The sequence below is a fragment of the Chiroxiphia lanceolata genome, chromosome 2 (genome assembly GCF_009829145.1).
Source record: "Chiroxiphia lanceolata isolate bChiLan1 chromosome 2, bChiLan1.pri, whole genome shotgun sequence".
Lineage (NCBI taxonomy): Eukaryota > Metazoa > Chordata > Aves > Passeriformes > Pipridae > Chiroxiphia > Chiroxiphia lanceolata.
In genome coordinates, this window is record NC_045638.1 from 30,982,245 (window position 1) to 30,994,418 (window position 12,174).

General features: G+C 41.0%; 1 protein-coding gene across 1 annotated transcript in view; it reads right to left on the reverse strand.

Annotated features, from left to right (window-relative positions):
- The window catches only part of NPAS2 (neuronal PAS domain protein 2), a 97,700-nt gene that overhangs the window by 41,024 nt on the left and 44,502 nt on the right, over window positions 1–12,174 (reverse strand). The window contains exons 3-5 of the mRNA XM_032678253.1: window positions 10,835–10,888; window positions 5,892–6,040; window positions 2,561–2,652 (exon numbers count right to left, since the gene is read on the reverse strand). Of these exons, the coding sequence (XP_032534144.1) occupies window positions 2,561–2,652; window positions 5,892–6,040; window positions 10,835–10,866 (273 nt within the window). The 5' untranslated portion in view covers window positions 10,867–10,888. The remainder of the gene's footprint in view (window positions 1–2,560; window positions 2,653–5,891; window positions 6,041–10,834; window positions 10,889–12,174) is intronic.

Below are 12,174 nucleotides of genomic sequence, written 5' to 3' on the forward strand. Positions count from 1 at the left end.
GCAAGATTACCTTAATTTTGGGAGGGGGATTCTCCTCAGAGTGACCTAAAGCAAGATGAGCTTTAGATCACTCAGAGGAGGATACCCCAAAAAATTAAGACTCCATAATAGGTGCTCAGAGAATATATTAAAACCTTCCCATTGTCATTTGGGAGTCACTGATGAGGCTTCCAATCGTTCAAGTGGAGCAAGTCTGGGGCCTTTCTGTCAGTTCCCTGGTGTTCTGGAGTCGGTGCTGCCAGCAGTATTTGAGCAGCAAAGGCACTGCAAGCACGACTGAATCAGAGCAGAGTTCAGCTGTAATCCAGTGGCAATATCTGCTCCAGAGACAGGTGTACTGCAAACAGCCTGATCAGGGTGCCACAGCATTACAAAACCATACTGCAAATCCAGGCCTGACCCCGAGCCAGACTAGCAGTTGATCTTGTAAAGCTGCAGCACATCCTTCCTTTCCCCCCTCCTCCCCGCTGACTTCAATAAGGGAAAGAATTCTGAGAACACTGGAAAATGCTAATTGTTAAAAAAAAAAAAAAAAAAAGAAAACACAAAGCCTTGAATAGACACACAAACATATGTTCCTTTTTCCAGAGAATGCTGAGCACCCACAACTATTTAAGTCAATGGGAATCTGCTGGTGCTTCAATCCTTTGAAAAGCAAGTCAATAACTTATACCCCAGTAGAAGAGTGTGTGTTTAGCATCTCTGAAAACCCTCCAGCTGCTATAGTTAGTTTCATTTTGTTAATCTAAGTACAGAGAATATGTTTTTCTTTAGTGTGGTACATTCAAGCTGTTTTCTAAAAAAGCATGATAGCTGTTAACCTGTAGAAGAGAGCAATGATTTTACATGACAGTTGGATTGTGCATGTTACTATGGTGAAGGTTGTTAGTTTTTAAAAAGTCAAGTCTTTATTTCATATCCAATGCAAATTATACACAGTGACTCATATCAGAATTTTGTGGTAAAATCAACTTAGTGTATGCATACATAATTCTATTTTTATTTACTCACGACTGGACCTTCCAACATTAAGAGGGCATATCCCTCTTCAAAGATTTCACTGCTGCAATAGTCCTAGATGGACAAACAGAGCCCAGTGCCCACTCTTCTGTAATGTGATGACAGCCTTTTCAATGGGGTAAGAAAAAGCCACTTTCAGGAAAGCTGGTGTATTACTGCAGTCAATTATGCTCTGATTATTTTGAATTAGTGCTTGGAAAAAACCCTTCCCATCTTTTAATAACAGGATGGGAAAAACTTCAAGCGGTCTTGTCCAAATGCTAATAAAATTAGATTAGTAGAAAGACAAAATAGCAGGGAATGACGAACATCTGGCACAAGAGGACATCCCAATACCCAATGTTATCCTGAAGGGCATGGAAAATCACAGTAGCAAGAAGGTGATTTATAAGCTGGGAAACCAAAAGTGATTGTTTAATCTAAAATTTCGTAGCATACAAGTAGAATCAACAAAGGCCCTGCCTGTCAAAACAACTGCCAATTTATTGCTATCTGAGGGACATATTTCAGTGCAGACTGCAGGAGTTATGTATGTTAAGTTCCTGTGCACTGAGATGGGAATGGGTGGTTGTCAGAGCAAGGGGAGCAAAGTGCCTTATAAACCTAGACCAGGGGAGTCTCATCACAACAAACTGCAATGGCCAAGGGACTTCCAGCCCCTGGGAGCAGCAGTGTACCCCAGCTTTATGCAACCCCTTGGTGGGTGAAGGTGCTTCCCAACATCCTTCCCTCCCCACTTGCCAGAGCCTGGATCATGTCCCATATTCATATCATTTGTGGGAGGAAGAGAAGCTTGTTCTCAAAGGACACCGTGGGGCCATGAAACCTCCATGTGTTTAGTACAGGAAAAGATCCTTGCTAAAGATGATTCTAGCTGTTACTGACAGAGAAAAATACATTTTAGCAGCTCATTTGCATTTCATTTTGAACCTACATAATCACCATTTGGTTACGTCCCTTCAAATCCCAGCTAGCATTAAAAGGACCTATGGTATAATTTAAAAACTATCATTGCAAAATGTTAGAATAAAAATTGTTTGATAAGGGCGTTGCAAATCAGAGTGGAAGCATCAACTGTATCAAATCAAGAGTAGCTGTCGGGCTTTATCTGCTAGTACGGCACCTAGCACTAGGGGGATGCAGCACTGTTGCTTTTTAGGTGCTAGCCTTGCATAAATATTAGGTAATAATAATGCCTTCCAAGAACAGGAGAAAAATTGCCACATGCTCTTCACCTCACCTCTGCTTGTAAAAATAAAATATAACCTGTAATTTGAATCTTTCCCCTGGATTGCACTTCTTGAGAGCTGCTACACAGCTTAGCAGGCTGAGGCAGCGCGGTGCAATGGCACCGATGAGAGTGAAGAACAAAAAGTGAGGACTTTTAATCCCTTGTCCTGGTGATAGCTCTGCTTGATGGTCAAATACAGCAGTACCTGAAACCTCCTCTTTTGGAACTGCAGATGACAGTTTATTCTAGATGCATGGGTGTTTCCATGACTGTTAGACAAAATTAGGAAAGGTATATATTCATATTCACCTCCAACATCAGCTGGGTGAATTCTTCATTGCTGAGAAATGAAGGCTTCCAGTCCTGCTGAATTTCAGAAATCTCCGTCTGTGCTGAGACTTCTAGACAAATAAAAAATTTACATCTTTAAAATTTAAATTAACTTCTATCTTGCAATAACAAATATGAATTGCTATGAAAAGAGAGAAATCACCTTTACATTCAAAAATTGCATGAGTTTTCAAGCATGAGTTTTGCATACAGAGACAGTAATGACTATCTAAACCGGCCCCAATCTTGAAATGTTTTCCTCATTTTTTACTCAGGTCAACTTGTACTGACTTCAGTGGGAGTCTGTATTCACAAGGCCATTGGCCTCAAGTAGCATTACTGGGGTATTAATCAAAAGATAAAACCACTTTGCATGAAATTAAAATCAAGGCAAGTCTTAGCATGTGTCAGATTGCTATTTACAATTTTCCAGTTTCAAAATTAGGATTCTGGAGAGGGTTCAGCCTACAGCTTCAGTGACAAAGAGGAAGCAGCAAGAAAACTTCTTCAGAGGAGCCCCAAAGGGCGATGAGCCCAAACAGCAGAGCTCTTGCTTTGTTTTCCAAAATGTGAGAGAAACATGAGCATTTGCAGCAGCTTTACACTGTTGCTACTGCCACCACTGCCTCTTGTGCCTACCTCCAGACCCACTGTGCAGGGCAGCCCAGGAGAGGGAACGGATCATCAGCCTCTCATTCCAAATCCTGTCTGGAGGGCAGGGTCTCCTGTGCTGTCAGCCCGGGAGACACCAAAGGGTGGTCTGCCCTGTTGTTGGCCAATCCTGACCCCACAGCAGCCTGCAGAGGGCTCGCTCCCTGAGGGCTTTCCGTGAAGGGGTGCAGGCACACTGGAGTAACAAGTCACAACTTCGCGCTGAAACTGGGGACCATACTGGGGGTAGCTGTTTCCTTTGGAAAACAGTCACTCATGTTAGCTCTGCCTTAGTAAGACAGGGTTATGGGGGACAGATCTTAGAATTTAGAGAGACTAGAGCTGTTTTAGTTAGCTGCTCGCTCTGCTTCCTCACTCAGCTCTAGTAGTGAGGGAACAGTGAGCACAGACTGTCTTCTCCTTTCAGCACTGCCTGCTAATTAATCCTACTGATTAACACTTCCAGAGCATGTAACACCCAATGCTCCATATTCAGAGCACATAGGCAAACTGGCCAGAGAAATGCAAATGGATAAATGATACTAAAGACAGCACATTTATATGAGTGACTGTGCATTTTGTCACCTCGAAAGAAATCAAAACCTCCGTTCAGGCTGTATTAGTGGAGATGCAGCTGCCTGCTTTTACCAGCTCGTTTGACTCACTTTCTGCACTGCTGGGGGCTGTCACTGGTAGCACAGCAGCTCTCCACAGCTCCCACGGTTTTACACAGAGGTTTGAAAACCAGACTAAGGAAAAAGAGTCCATCAGATTTTTATTAGATAGTTTCAGAATATAGGATACTTTCAGCAGATCTGTAGCTTGGAAAAGCTAATGTACATGAAACGGCGACTGTTGGAAGAATTACTTGAGATTTGGGAGATTCTGTGGATTATGAAGAAGGAGACTGTTTATGAAGGGAAAAATCTGAAAATTGACCTCCTCCTCCATTATGACTAAAATCTTGGTTTAGCCCACTAAATGAAAGGGAAATACGATTGAATAAACCAGATCCAAAGTACATGGAAGATAATCAACATTTTTAAATGCTGATGCTTTGTATTATACTGTGTGACTACTAATCTGGTTTAAAAATAGATAACATTTGCTTTTTTTAGCAAGTGCACAAAAACCAGTCACATTTTGACCCAATTGCTGAGGAAGGATTTGTGACTGTTAGCTTTCTTTTACCTAGTTGTTCTTCAAGAAAAAGTGCCTTTTTGAGTAAATTATTTGGGCCATCAGCTACATCTATCTACACTTATTCAAACCTTGTGTGATTGTTCTTTGCTTGGCTTTATATTTGAACATATGCACATCCTCCTTTACTCTGCCTTGGATGGCTAAAAAGAAAAGATATATTATTACTGTCTATTTTAAAAAAATTATATACAATTATTAAACTTTGTCCTAGTTGTCCCTTCCTGTATAAAACCATAGGTTAATGGTTGGACTCAATGGTTTTAAAGGTCTTTTTCAACCTCAAAAAAATTCTATCTTGTCTGTAGCAAAAATTCATTTAAGGACAAACTGCACTCTAACAACAGAATCATTATAATTATTTCCTCAGTAATATTGACATTTGTGACTCCATTATGTTGGGAGTCATGATTACAGGAGTTTTTATAGTGTTTTCTGTTTCACCCAGAGTTCTCCAGGGAGTGCAGGAGGGAGGTGCTGCACGAGCAAAGGTGAGTCAGGTGATGTGGTACATCAGCTCATGAGACCCCTTTCTGCTTTGTGGGGCCCAGGCCATTCCTCAGAGTCACACATTGAAGACTCTTCCTCACAGGGGCATAGCAAGAGAGCCCCATTTTAAACCAGTGCCCTGATTTATAAGGGAGAACTGTTTCAACTGACTGCTGCTGGTGGATGTCCATACCTCTGGAAGGCCACAGTGCACATTCCTCTCACTGAGTAGAAAATGGACCAAACAGACTAGATCAGCAAGGTCAGAAATCTCCTCTGCCCTCTGTAAAGGTACATTTCTAAGGGACCTGTCAATGCTGGAGCAATTTAAAAAATTGCTGGCTTTCCGAGGCTGAGCTTTACTACTGCAACTGGATGCTGTGCAAATGTGATGTAGCTTCTGCTTGTGCAAACAGGGTGAAGCACGTCAGCTGTCTGTGCATGCAATTTGCTGAAGCCAACTTCAAAAACTGAGGTGCTTTCTGTTCTGAGTTTTCTGCTCAGTGTGGAAAATTGAGTCCTACACAGTCCACTGAGGAGCACGGGTGCTGAACAGATTGCTTCCCTGCATTTGTCTGCAGAGAAGCTGGGGTGAATGCTTTGTTCTTCTGCTCAGAATATTGCAAATTTCAAGGAAGGGAATCTTCCCTCTGACCCCAAATCTCTCTTGCTCAAAACATCTCTCTTCTTCATATGTGCTGCAGGGCACTGCTACCCTTTTCCCCTCGGTGCCTGCCATTCACCCCCTTCTCTAGCAGGTTGAGAATCATCGTCAACTAAAGAGCAAACAAGAAGATGGATTTGGGCAGCACAGTGTTTAGAAATTATCTTTCTTGATGCGACAGAAAAAAACCCAAACACCTTATGTTGGCACTTTTAGGTCACCCAAGCCATTCTGATAATCACTGAAGGAAACAGGATATTATAGTAACTGTCTAGCAAATGCATGAAGAGCTGCAGTAAATCTTACCATTGTGTTTCTGCAGAAAGCCAATGACTTTTTCCAGCACAGTAGTTTTGTCCATTTTGCGAGTGTTGCCTGGAAGCATGGAGCTGAGCTCTTTGATGAGAACATTGAACTGATCGCGCCTCTTCTTCTCAGACTTGTTACGTGAAGCCCTGTAGACAGGGGAAAAGAAAAAAAAGGATGAGCAGACCAATAGGAAAAATCATCAGGTACCTGCTCTTTGTAATGTAGACACAAAGAAACTAGCTTGCTGCATCCCTCAGCATGTGAAGACTGACACTGGATTCCAGCAAAATTGCAGAGGAAAGTAGGAAACAGAAGTTCCCACCTCCTGTTCTTGCCTTTGAGCCACCTTTGGTATCCACTGGGGAGATGGAGGCTCTGCTCACCCTTCTGTGCTGCCTCTGGACACTCTGGTTGAGCTTGTCAGATTAGCATTGAGCCTGTAGCTGAAGGAGCTCTGCACATCTCCTAGATATATGTAGGATCTTGAAAGTTCATGCAACCTCTGAAGAGGCACTCAGAATGAGAAGAAATAGGAGTACTGTAACAATAGTAAACTTGTTCATAAAGAAGACTGGGGACTGGATCATAGCCATCTGTGCAGTCTTAACCGAAGAGAGGGACCCCAGTCCTGCAGCCATTGCACTGGAGCTGGATTCACCTAGAGGGACCTCCAGCTTTGGACACAGGTGGTCTGCCTACCTCCAGGCTGACAGAGAAGAATCAGGTTGTTGTCTTCCAGTCATTAAGATCAAGGACCTGACTAGAAGTTGCTGCAGCTCCCATCTAGTTCATATGCCACCTTGTTCATTCTCCTTTCCAAGGTCACATGGGTAAGCAGGACAGAGAGCATCAGCATGGCTCATCCCAGCAAGGACTAGAGCTGAGGCTAGGATGTCTTCCCAGAGCTGGGGTCTCAGAAGTGCCAGAAGTGCTTGCTCTTAATCTCTGTGTGCCACTAGGAAAATCACTTAATATCATGGTGCCCTGAGTCTTTAGGTGTAAAACAAAGACTCTACAGCTTTCTTCACCAGTCTTGTCTGTTTAGCTCACAGACTCCTCAAAGAGAGCCTGCTTCTACTGCTGCATTTGAAGAGCTCACAGGAAAAAAGGATCTGATTTCATTTGGGGTGTTTTGGCACCATCATGATACTGTCGTTAAGGCCGTTGATAATCTTTTCAGCATATACACTTAGGGGTTTTTTTTAATTACATGTCACTCTTTACACAAACAAGTGTTTTCTGAATTGTTCCCATGAATACCGCAATAGTCTGACTTGGAGGTTATCACCTGGACTTCTCTGGCCATGTGAAAATAGAAATAAATATAACCCAGAAGGTTTGTTCGTTTTTCTGAAAGGTCCTCAAGCAGACAAGATTTGCCTTGTCAATTACATAAAGATCTAAAAATCTGGTTACACGTAGACAGGAAAGAAAAGCCAAGAGGCTGGTTCTCTGAATTTCTCAGTCCCAGCTAACTCTGCTGTGCCTCATAAGCAGCTCTGGATGCACACTGCTGAAAATCAGAGCAGAATTTAGCCCAGTATCTACATCCCCTCCAAGGACCAGAATGGCAATAAACATTTTCTGCAGAGAAATCACTACAGAGGCTTCTGGATGTTACTACTGACAGAAGGGTAATTTTTGTTTGTCTTGCTCTCAACCCTGAACACACTCAGAGATACATTGGATAGAAGCCAATGCTTGATTATTTTACAGCTTTGAACACAAGAGATTGGGTGGATACTGCCTGACTGATTTCAGCCTGTTCTTATTACAGTGCAAAAGGCTGTCAGAACAAGATGTGAAAACCTCCAGTCTTATCCTATTTCTCTACAGTTCAAGGGGACGTTAAGAATATCAACACTTTAGTTCCTCATAATTCAATCCCCAGTTCATTTTAAGCTTAAAGAGTCCAGATTTCCCTGAAAATAAAATAAACCACCAACTGTCGATAGGGAAAGTGGTGCTTTAAAAAAAAAAAAAAGCCTTGACAAAAATATAAAGTATCTATTTTTAAGACTTGACATTTTATTCACAAAGGAAATATAAAAACTTCTCTAGTGGAAATAACTTTACCAAGATCTGAATCGATGATTACAGTAAAATTTTGAAAAGAAAAAAAAATTATAAAAATTGGGAAAAAAAAGATAAAAACTATCCCTGCACAGTTGAAAATATTTTGTTTAGTATAGTTATAAATGTATTAAATAAGACCATTTTCATCACTTCCCTTTGAAGATTATCTCCTAGACTTGCTTACTTCACTGCTAGGGCATACAATTACAGTAAGCTCAAACAACCTCTGTCTTAATTCCATACTATTTGTCCCAGTTTTCCTTCTTCCCTGCTACTCTAGAAAGATTACAGCATATTCAAGAGGAAGAAGGAGCCACAGTATGAATAAAATCAGGACTTTCAGTAATACAGCTAAAGGCAATACAGGACAGCCTGAATTCAGAATGATCAAAATCACCAATTTAACATGTGTTATAAACAGCCATTTTTGTTCTCTTACATATTTGCTACTTGTTCTCTTAAAGAGAGACTGATATGACTGACTAGGAGCCACTACATTTTGCTGATTTACAATGAAATGTGACTGTACATTAAATTTTGTATTTCTTTTTACTGTCCAGTGTAGTATGTTATATATGCATTAATGCAAGTAACTGTACCACATACCTTCATTCAGATTCTTAAATTTACTTTTTATTTCAGTGGAAAATGGCAGGTGGTAGTCTTCATGATTAAGCACTTTCTCATGGTTCACTTCAAGCTGGTTTTGGTTGGAATTTGGAATTCAACTGAATTGCAAAAAAAGTATTTAAAATTATTTACTATTAAAGCAAACCGAAAGAAAAGCAAATAGAGAAAAAAGTGCACAAAGCACACTTTTTGTTTAGAATTAATAAATCCATAAAATAAAATAAACCTCACCTAGCATCAAAGAACTGAAAATGAAATTATGGTTTCTGATCTCCAGAAGCTCAGAAGACCTCACATAGGTCTTCAGTGCTCCCAAGTGTGGTGCCATCATATCCACATTTTAGTTCTCAGGTCTTTGGAGTGGAGCTGTGCCTTCGGGAGTCAGATGATGCAGAATAGGTCTCAATTTAACCAGTGTCCTAAAGGAAGAGCTATATATCTTGGCCAAATACTAACAGTTGGCACAAGGGTGGGAGTGCAAGTGCCTCTTCTCAGGAGAGGATGGATCCTCTTTTCATGTCTGTATAATACAAACCGTAGGTGCCTAATACATTGCAGCAGATATAAATGGTGTGTCTGTGGATTTCTAACCTGAGAAACCCAGCTCCTGGCTTGAGTCCATCCCCATAGACATAAGATTCAAAAATTTTCAGTCTCACCTACTTTTAACTGAGAAAATGAAAGGAGAGAACAATTTTCTTGGCTTTTTTTATCCTCTCTTGTGTTTCTCACAACTGAGACACCCAGTCCTTACACCGAATAGAAGAAAACAAAGAAACATTTCTCCTATGGCATGGGACAGGTGAGAGTCCTCAGTTTTCAACACACGGCAGCAAAATGCCCATCAAATGGCTTCTCCAGAGTTTGACTTTCTTTAAAGCTTTGGAAGAAAGCCTGAACGGTTTTAATATAATCTGAACGGTTTTAATATAATGTATTAACTTTAGACCTTCATGAAGCCTCTCATGATTTCAAATCTAGCTTTATTTCTAAAAAGCTACATGTACTTAAATTACAATTTAAAGAAGCAATTTCCTTTCTTCGTTTTCAAAGTTATCATTTGTTTTATGCACCCTGATAGAGGCCTGCCCCAAGGTATGACAAAAATTTCCCTCTGGGAACAAACAGCATGAAAACCATACCAGATGGTGATGACAATCACTGATAGTGAGGATACATGTTATCCTATTTTTTTCATATATTCACTTGTTTAATGCATTTTTTTTTATTAAACAATTAACACACAAATATCTTGAAGATAATCAGGCCCTAAGCAGGTGAAGCGGTGCTGCAAGGTGGGCTCCCTTCTGCACCCTCTCCAAATGGGAGCAAAGGGGAACAGCCGAGCTTGGCTGCAGCCCGTGCTGACCTATATTGGTGAGAAAAAGCTGCAGGGAGGGAAAGAAGCAGAGAAGGAATCAAAAGAGATGAAACTGGATCAACTGCTTGTGCCTGGACTGGAAATACTCTCATTAGAGGGAACCAAGGGGAAAAATGCGGGCAACCCACAGCCCTCTCTAAAGTAATTAAACTGCAGGCTGCGGCATTGATAACCTCGAATGCTTCCAAACCGCTTTTCTGCAGATGTCAGTCAGCTCTGACAGTTATTAAGAGTTTTATTGCCACAGGTCTTCTGCCTTGAAACACCCCTTTTCTCTCCCCACAAAGGGTTTACAACAAATTCCCGCCAACCAGGACTTGACTGAGTGCAGGATATGTGTGAATATAGGTTTGTGCCAGTTTAGGGCTGACTTTTCATGGTCTTTCTCTGCTCTGAAGGTAACTTCTGGGTGTTTTCATTACTGTGAGATAGGCACTGATGAATAAAGGACCATCCTAATAGGAAAAAAAACCCCCACTCTTTCAGTTCTTTTTCTTTTGCAAAATGTATTAAAAAAAAAACAACACAATTTTGTACACTTGGAAAGCTCAGATGATGTATTATAGAGGCAGGAGTACATTGTTGGTGCTTCAGTTCTGATGTTCTGCAGTAATGTGAAGAAAACGATCAATGCCTTGGTTTTTTTAAATTTTCCACAGGAAACACTGCTACATTATTTTCTTCTTACAGGGCAGCCAAGAGTAGGAGTCTGTGAGATGGCAGTTTTTCAAGTTATGCTTGACTGTATTTTACTCTCTCTCTCTTTGATTAATTGATTATGGATAAAACAGCTTCTGCAGCAACAAATAGTATAAAGCTCATCACAGAGAATTATAAAAGAAAAGGTGCTCACCTCTTTGCTCTGTCTTTCTCATCTTCATCCATTAGATTGTCTAAGCAGTTTTTTCTGTTGAAGGAATGTGAGAATCATTATGAATTGTCATTTTGTTAGCTCTACTTGCAGGTTAATCTCACAGTCGCTCTATTTAATTTTAATAACAGAGTGATGATATCCAGGTCAGATAAATGTGTCAGCAGTGCTTTATGCCACAGTCCCTGATTTTAGGAAACATCCATTGTGGGTAATGTTATTCCTGAGCATTACGCTAGCCTTAGGGGCTTTAGTCAGGGATCAAGGCTCCCAGGCACCACAGAGTGCATCAGCACAGTACAAAACCAGCCACTTCTTTGGGATTTTTTCATATGGAGGTAACTCCCTGCAAACCTGTAGGCTGAATGAACCCTGGGGTCTGTCCAAATTGAAAAGGCATTTTCAGTGTTCCCACATTCCCTCCAAAACAATCTCCACTGCAAAAGTCAGCATCAATGATGCCTTTGACTCCCAAGGGAGATCTTCCTACTGGGAGGTTCTTCGTCCTCCTCTGCAGGCCCTTTCCCAAAGCCAAAAGGGATGGTAGTAACTCTACTGAATTACACCCAAAATTCAAAGTCTCCTCATAAATCCCACCAGACTGTGGTGACCTGAGGTCAGTTTTGTAGTCCAATTGCTCCACCAGTTTGAGCTGTAAAGAGAAAGTACTCTGAGCACAAGGTGTGTCCATAAAGCCACAGAGTAAAAAACGGTAAATTAAGTAAATTTGTGTAGGCAAGGCAAAGGGAAAAATACAAGAGTGGTCCTGCTAAAGGTTGAGTGCCTCAGAAACACTTGTCACCAGTACACTGCCCACTCTCCTTTGCTCCAGGGCCTTATAAAAAAGATGATGCTTCAGCTGTAACCACTTCACGTTGAGAAAGAAGCTCTGTGCTGCTGCAGCCTCTCACGGCACCCATGTTGGGTACAAAAGCCACATGGTGCTGCATCCCACAAAAATATTTTCTGTAACAGCAGCAAAACACTGGTACAAACCCTGGATATTGTCAAAGCGTCATTTTCAAAGCAGCAGTGTAATGACAGGCAATGATAACATTCCTTTTCAGCAATCAATGTTTCTCATTTAATGAGTCCTCAACATGTAAGACATGAATAAAACTGGAGGGGGGAGGAGGGAAGTTAATTGCTTGGCTTTATTTAAGCCCATGTTATTTTCCACATATGAGTCACAGATAAATTTGCCTGTTTAAAGAATATTTTATGAAGAAACAGGAGTGAAAACTTATTGATAGCAAGAACAGTGGATAAATTCCTTCCGCTACTAGTTCTCTTAAAGCAATATTCTGCCTGGTTGTTACTCA